Source organism: Eriocheir sinensis, unplaced genomic scaffold (assembly GCF_024679095.1).
Source record: "Eriocheir sinensis breed Jianghai 21 unplaced genomic scaffold, ASM2467909v1 Scaffold1163, whole genome shotgun sequence".
Lineage (NCBI taxonomy): Eukaryota > Metazoa > Arthropoda > Malacostraca > Decapoda > Varunidae > Eriocheir > Eriocheir sinensis.
In genome coordinates, this window is record NW_026110478.1 from 56,514 (window position 1) to 64,715 (window position 8,202).

General features: G+C 41.1%; 1 protein-coding gene across 1 annotated transcript; it reads left to right on the forward strand.

Annotated features, from left to right (window-relative positions):
• Nucleotides 1-6,181: 6,181 nt before the first annotated feature.
• On the forward strand, nucleotides 6,182-7,862 carry LOC126989412 (uncharacterized). The gene is made up of 3 exons (XM_050848006.1): nucleotides 6,182-6,473; nucleotides 6,726-6,855; nucleotides 7,438-7,862. Exons 1-3 carry the CDS (start codon nucleotides 6,182-6,184, stop codon nucleotides 7,844-7,846), a joined length of 831 nt encoding a protein of 276 aa, XP_050703963.1. The 3' UTR covers nucleotides 7,847-7,862.
• Nucleotides 7,863-8,202: the final 340 nt, after the last annotated feature.

Below are 8,202 nucleotides of genomic sequence, written 5' to 3' on the forward strand. Positions count from 1 at the left end.
TTACTCCTGATGTCTATTTCAGGTGATTGAGTGCACATGTCGTCCATTTTACTCCTTATGTCTGTCTTACGTGACTGGGTCGGAGGAATCTGTTCGCATTTGTATCCTTCATAAATTATTCGCATGATACTTTGTTTACTTCACACTACATAACCCGCTGGCCAGTATTAGGAGTCACTATGTTAAACTTAATTTATGTTTTTTTTTGTTTCGTTTTTGTTTGCCAGTTTTCGCCGATTTCTGTGTGCCGTGTATCGTACCAGATTACACGTGTATGGTCAACTTGAATGACTTTGCGAGGGTTTTAAATGTATTCGACTTGAACTCTTTCAAGAGGAGAGTGTCAAGGCACCTCCACCCGAAATTGACCTCTCTTTTGGCCACTCCTTATTTTTCTCTTTTATAGGAGCAGCGATTAGCGGGCTTTTTTTTCTACACTTCGTTTTGTTGCCCTTGAGCTGCTTCCTTTACTGTAAAAATTCCTTTAATGTAAAAAATAAATTAGTGAAGCTTTTAGCATATACGTATTTAAAATTTTATGGAAACTGTGGTCAATGAACTCTGTCTGCCTCTCTCTGTAGTGTGACTGTGTCCAGGAATCTGCTCACATTTGTATCCATCATAAATTAGGTACTTTAATACTTTACTTTGTTAATATGACACTACATAAGACCAGCGGACCAGTATTAAGAGTCACTTTGATACTATTTTCCAGTTGATGTCTGTGTAGCGTGACTATGTTGGGGAATCTGGTCGGATTTGTGTACTTCATATATTAGGTATTTTGATACTTTATATACTTTGTTTATTTGGCACGACTCTAGACCAGTGAAACAGTATTAATAGTCACATTGATGCTTCTTAACTTGACATCATATAACACAAGATAAATCAGTGTGGGGATGGTGTGTGTGTGTGTGTGTGTGTGTGTGTGTGTGTGTGTGTGTGTGTGTGTGTGTGTGTGTGTGTGTGTGTGTGTGTGTGTGCGGGCATTCCTTCACCTCTATTCACACGCCACCCAATCGTTCATCACATCGACAGCCTTAATTTCTGTCCGCCATTCAAAGCCATCGCGATACCTGAGCCGTCCAGCCGTCACGCGGACACCTGTAGCCCGGCTCCCACGCGGCGCTGTTTACCAAGTCAACACTCCCCGGTCCTTCATCAATGAAACTGCGGAAGGTCAGGAACCCTCGCGATCCGTCCCTTGCCCGGCCAGAGCGAGGCTGTGAACGAATTGGATGAACGTTCCTGCCCATAAAAATGCGCCTCTATACTACACTTTTTGCTGCTGGGTATTTGCACTGTTTACAGATACGTTTTTTTTAATAGCGTAGAACTAGACTGACAGACAGATAGTAAAAAGTGGGAAAGTATTAAGGAAAGGTCATGTTAGGTGAGTTAATGATAGGCTAGATTGGGTTAGGTCATGTAAGTTTAGGTTAGATTGATTTGGTTAGGATAGATTAGGAGAAAGAGAGCCGGAGAAAGACAGAAGCAGAGAAGATAGACGGAGAAAAGACGTGATGGAAAGAAGACAGACGGAGAGAAGATAACATAAGAAGAGACAGACGAAGTAAAGATGGACAAAAAACAAAAGTATCAAAGACTCCCGCCAGACGCCGTTGCCATGGATATAGGCGGAGAAAGAGGCCGGAAGAAAGAGTTGAATTAATTAGAAGTTGCTGGTTAGGAGAAGCTGGTCGGCCGTGTGTTCTTCAGAAGGAAGGAGAACAAGGGGAAAGTATCAAAGACTCCCGCAAGACACCGCCCCCATAAACAGAGACGGAGAGAGAGGCCGGAAAAAGAATGATCGAATTAGTTAGGAAAAGAAGATGTTAAGAAGTTTGTCGGCCGTGTATTATCGAAGAGTGTTTACTTTTAGGCCAAAGGAGACAAAACAAAAGGAAAGTAGTATCAAAGACGCCCGCAAGACGCTATTCCCATAAAGAGAGACGGAGAGAGAGGCCGGAAACAGAATGATCGAATTAGTTAGAAGTTCGTGGTTAGGGGAAGCTTGTCGGCCGTGTGTTTACTTTCCCCGAGCGTTTACTTTTAAGGGCAAAGGAGACAGAACATAGAGAAAGGAAAGTACCATAGACGCTCACATGACACTGCCCCATAATTATAGATAGAGGAAGAAAATAATAAGAAATAGACGGAGAAGCGGACAAAAGACAGTGAAAGGTAGGTGAAAGGAAATTATGAAGGACTCCCGCAAGACTCTTTTCCCATAAAGATAGACGGAGAAAGAGCGATCGAGTTAGAAGATCCTTGTGGTTAGAAGCTGGTCGGCCGCCTACGAGGAGACGGCTCAATTGAAACAAGCGTCAAAGACTCCCGCATGACGCCGCTACCATCAGATTGACGGAGAAAGAGGCCGAAAAAAGAGCGATCGAGTTAGCTGAATGGAAGCAAGTAAACTGAGATCAGAGTACCGTCAACTATAGGAGAATACCAAAGACTCCTACAAGACGCTGTTTTCATAAAGAAGCCGGAAAAAGATCGACTGAATTAGTTAAAAGAAGGTCGGCCGTGTATTCTTCAGAAGGAAACAGAAAAAGGGAACAGAAGTATATATCAGACTCCAACAAGACTCATACCCATACTAATAGTCGGAGAAGGAGGCGGAAAAAGAGCGACCGAGTTAGCTAAAGGGAAGGATGCAAACTGAGACCAGAGTACCGTGACGCGCAACCCTCAAGAAGTCCCGCTCTTTGATGTGACTTTCCCGGCTTCTGTAAAGACTCGCGCAACAAAGTGACAGAACAATTACACCTCGGAGTGACCGTTGACTTCTCTTGGCAGCAGACGAGACAAAAAAGGAGAGGGAACGGGGAGGTTTCTGGGAAGGCCGAGGCATGGAGCAGGAAGGGCTGATTGTAGCCTCCGATGGTGTATATTCAGGTCGGTGCTCTCAGACGCTGCCACTCCTCACGTCAACTGTTTCCAAAGGCCGAAAAGGAGGCTGATTGGGCTTTCATGAGTGGAAAAGAAGATTAGTCGGGTTTTCATGAGTGTTTTTTTACGTTCATGGTGTAGAAGAAGGGTCAAACTACCACCAGGGGTCATAAAAGTACTCCTGGAAATGCCCCAAACTCCTGCGAAAGCCTTGTCAAATATGTGTTCTTGGGAACCGAAATGTTAAGAATATGACCCTCAGACGCTTCCACCTCTCATGTCAACTATTTCCAAAGGCCGAAGAGGAGATTATTCGGGTTTTAATGAGTGTTTTTTTTTCTCGTTCACGATATAGAAGAAGGGTCAGACTACCACCAAGGTTATAAAAGTGCCCCTGGAAATGCCCAAAGCTCCTAGGGAAGCCTTGTCAAATGTGAGTGCTTAGGGACCGGAATGTTTAAGAATATGACCCTCAGATGCTTCCACCTCTCATGTCAACTGTTTCCAAAAGGCCAAAAAGGAGATTGATCGGGCTTTCACGAGTGTTTTTTCGCGTTCATGGTACATAAGAAGGATCAGACTACCACCAGGGTTATAAAAGTACTCCTGGAAATGCCCCAAACTCCTACGAAAGCCTTGTCAAATGTGTGTTCTTGGGGACAGAATTGTTTAAGAATATGACCCTCACCCTCACCTTCCTTCCCTTGCTTGTGTGGGGTGGCGCTTCCTCCTCCTCATTCTCCTCTTCTTCATCTTCCTCCTCCTTCTCTCAAGACCGTGGAGGTTGCGAGGAGGATGGAGGAGGGAGGCAGTATTTCGGCGGAATATTTCAAGGGATCGCTGTGTGGCTGTGCGACTCTGAAGTTTATAGATAAAACTCCTGAGCTCGAGACAGTGATGAGGGGCGGGAAGTGGCGAGCAGCGAGTGGCGGGCAGGGCGGCGGCGGGGAGGGAGGCAGAGTCCTGAACTGTAATAGTGTTGAAAGTCCGGCCCGGTGTAGGTCAGGTTATAGTCAGGTTAGGTTAGGTTAGATTGGGTTACGTCAGGTTAAATTGGGTGAGGTTAGTCTATGTTAGGTTCGATTGGGGTTAGGTCATGTTAGGTTAGGTTACGACAGGTTGGGCTGGGTAAGGTCAGGTTAGGTGAGGTTAGATTAGGTTTTAAGGTTGTGATAAAGTGGGTGACGTCAGGTTGGGCTAGCTGAGGTTAGGGTAGATTGGGTTAGGGTGGGTTAGGAGGAGGAGGAGCGCCTAGTGTTTTTTTTTAATTGCCCTTGAGCTGTTTCCCTTTCTGTAAGAATAAAGGTTAAGCTAGGTCAGTTTAGGTTAAGCTAAAATAAGTTAGGACAAGTTAGCTTAGATTAGTTAATGTAAGGTAAGGTTAGCTGAGGTCAGGCTGGTTGGTTAAGGGTAGGGTAGATTGGGTTAGGTCAGGTTAGGTTAAATTAGATGAGGTCAGGAGCGGTTATGACAGGACTTTTGCCGGGAAATACAATGAGAATAATTAAAAGAGCATCACGTGGTTAGGTCAGGTTAGATTGGGCCAAGTTAGGTCATTACTTGTACATACTGCCGAGAAATACATAATAATAGAATAAAATTAATTAGAATAAATAGAATAAGATAGAATATAATAATAGGATGAAAGAGAATTGAATAATATAATAAAATGAGAATAAGTAGAATTGAGTTACGTTGTTAGTCACCCAAGGCTCAGGGGCCATATCCACGAAAGTGTCTAAGGCCGATGCTACTTAAGCACAAAATCATACATAGCTTATGGTCAACGAGTTAGGGCCGTCGTAACTTATCGTGCTTAGACCATTCTCTGTTGATGTCGCTCGTCTCGCTAGAACGCACAGCGAGCAAAATTTCGACATGAATCATGTTAAATAAAACATAGTTATACTTACATTTTCTTTGTTTTTTATTTTAATAATTTTACAATACAATTTTTGACCAAATAACACGGAGTGAATGACAGTATTTCTTGGAAAAGAAAAATATTAAAATACATTCCCGTTGGAAACGAGAATTTGTGTAAACAAACAGTCACCAGCTCAGTCACCAGCCTCACGTCCTATACTGTACAACCTACCTTCGGCGTTGTGTGTTCCAACTCTACCAGATCTCCTCCTGTCCTACAATACCAGGTAAGGCTTGAAGGTATTAAAAATATTGCTTAATGGTATTTTATAGGAAAACTTGAAAAGATCATTCCAGTATAAGTTAGTCAATTCGTTCACATGGTGGAGTCAGTTTGCCCACTCGGTTGAGTCACTTCACCCTTTCTCGATTAATTCCTTTGGTTTTTGTTAAGTTACTGTAATATGCCATAAGACGAAAAAGAAGTGCACCACTTGAAATAAGACATGTTTTCAGACACTTCTTCTATACCCTTTTTGTGCAAATGACTCCACGTGTTCAGCGGGCTACCAACGGTTACGAGTGCGTGATTGTGAGGTTGAAGATGGGGTTTGAGTTTAGCTACAATACTTAAAGAAGGTGATATTTAGCAATAAGAAATGCACAAATGGTTGTATTTTAACAGAAATAACACTCTTGGGAAATTCCCTAGGGTGCTGTTTCTAAGTCGTTGCACAAGACAACAGTCACATTTCTGTGTTGTGTGCATAACAGTACAACCATTAGTGCTTCTATTGCTATCTGCACATATGATGTATATGTTAATATTTACCATTGGTTAAATTTAACATATGTGCGAATGATACTTAACCTAACTAACCTAACCTAGACCTTAGCCTAACCTAACCTATAGTGACATGCATTTCTTAAGAGTATTCGCTGCAATATGTTTTACTTTTATAAATCAAATAACGTTTTACCACATGATTTATGTAGTCAATACTACTTGCAGGCAAAAGAACTCATGAGTGTGGGTGAAATGACTTACTTTTTTTGGGCAAACTGACATGTGGGCGAAATTACTGTAATCCATCTAACCTACATCATCATGTGGATCTGCTCATTCTGGCTATCTTTAATTATATATATATATATATATGTATATATTATATATATATATATATATATATATATATATATATATATATATATATATATATATATATATATATATATATATATATATATATATATATATATATATATATATATATATATATATATATATATATATATATATATATATATATATATATATAAAGGTTCAGCAGAGCTACAGCGCCTTAATTTGGCTCTAATTTCTTCCACTCCGTACAAATTTTATGAATATTTAAATCCTTGCAGTTGTCCAACGATGGAAGCCACTCCACCCAGTAAACGGAATAGGAAGGCAAACTGGGGGGAGAAAGAAACTTTCCGCCTGGCAGAACTGTACATGGATGAGGTACAAACCTTGAAGTCCAGCTTCAAGATGCCGGGAGTTTCAAACAGGAAGAAACATGAGATATGGGAACAAATAGCCGAGGAGTTGAATAACTCATTCAACAACTTCAGGACCTCGGCTGAAGTGAAGAAACGCTGGTTCTTCATAAGTTCCCAGTCTCGGCAAAAAATCCAGCGATTCCGTGAGGAACGGAATAGGACAGGTGAGTTAATTTTCTAATTTTTGTTTAAATCTTATCTAACGGTGTTATACACTTAACAGACCGAACTTAAAATGGTACACCTCCCTATCGAGAAATTAACTGAGTTCACGGAAATGCATTTTTCTCATTCATCCATTAACTTATTACATTTTTATCTCAGCTGAAAACTATAGATTTTCAGGACGTACCTGTCCCTCTACAACCTTTGTATTCAGAGAAATGCAGTATACATTACCATGTGTCCATTTTTAGGTGGTGGTCCTCCTCCCCCTCCACTGGATCCCATTGACGAACTAATTGAGGATATTCTGGGACCAGACAGCAAAACAATAATGGGTGAGCCTCAAGTCGATGATCTGATTGATGTCCTGCGTGCTGACATGTGAGTAGTTATTTCTTTCCTGTGTTCATTTTATATGAATCACTCCCTGCTCTACCTTACCGCTTCCTTAAACTGACTCACTCCACCTCAACGACACCTACCTCTTTGTATCTTTCTTCCCTTCAATCTATACTAAAATTCTGCATCTTTACCCTCTTGCTCAACTCCTAATTTCTCTGAACCTCTCTTAATTTTACCCCAAATACTAGAACATAGATTCTAATTTATGCTTATTTTTCAATCAAAGCAATGTTATTAAAATAACCATTTTGGGTAAAATATTACTTCCATATTCATATTTCTATTCATTGTGATTAAGGCTTCATTCAATAAAAGGAAATTACTGTCAGTCAGTTGTTTATATCATTCATTAATTGAAATTTTTTTACACAAGGCGCCGGCCAAAGGCACAGCAAAAATTAGTAAAGAATATAAGATAGATTGTGTTCATGTAAGGTAATATAGTGTATAGATTATATAATGTAGTATACTATTCTAGGAGTGATTTCACTATGCTGGCAGGTGTGTCCTTGCATCTTCCAAGCTTGTACACCATGTAATGATTAAATCCATTGCTTGCAGAAAGGACGTGAGACCTGCTGCAGGAGGAGCAACAGCAGATCCGTTGGTCGGTATCAATAGCCACGAATCTGCAGATGCACCAACTGTAATATATGTTGATGCATCTGCAGAAGAAGCGCTTCCCCCTTCATCCACCCCCTCAGAAGATCCCACCACGGGACAAATGGGAGCTGTAAAGGCAGTGGAGTCTGCTGCCCAGGAACACAAGGCAGCTGCTCAGGCAGTGGCATCCGCTGCACGGGCCCAAGAGGCAGCTGCCCGAGCACAGGAGTCCGCTGCGAGGGCCAAGGAGTCCGCTGCGAGGGCCAAGGAGGCAGCTATGCGGGCCAAGGAACAGGCTGCCAAGGAGAAAATTGAAGCCATGAGGCTTAAAGCTAGATACTATAAATTTAAACTAGAAAATAATTAAACATACAACCAAATACTACTTCTGTTATTTCTAACATTATTAAACTATTATAAGCTTAGTTCTCATATGTATTGTAATTTGTACTTATACTGACACTGCTTTTTTTTGCATAGTTTCTGACTATACAATTAGAATTTTGACTGTGGAAAGATATACTATGGTGAAGCTTTCTAGTCTCCTTTTTAGAAAACAATCATAAGAAGGTCATCAGAAATTGTGGTTAGGAGATGAGAGACTATGCTAATGGGAATTTAAATTTATCATAATGCATTAAAAGGTAGGAAACATTACCAAGGTAGGTACACGAGGCCCTGTTGGAGGACGTTCCATCAGTCCTCATTGCTGAGAAGAGAAAT

Bases quoted from the DNA above. Each gene is read 5' to 3' on its own strand.
- LOC126989412 (XM_050848006.1), top strand. From the start codon at position 6,182: ATGGAAGCCACTCCACCCAGTAAACGGAATAGGAAGGCAAACTGGGGG. The intron at 6,474-6,725 runs GTGAGTTAATTT...GTCCATTTTTAG, and splicing joins TGAGGAACGGAATAGGACAG to GTGGTGGTCCTCCTCCCCCT. The intron at 6,856-7,437 runs GTGAGTAGTTAT...CATTGCTTGCAG, and splicing joins GATGTCCTGCGTGCTGACAT to AAAGGACGTGAGACCTGCTG.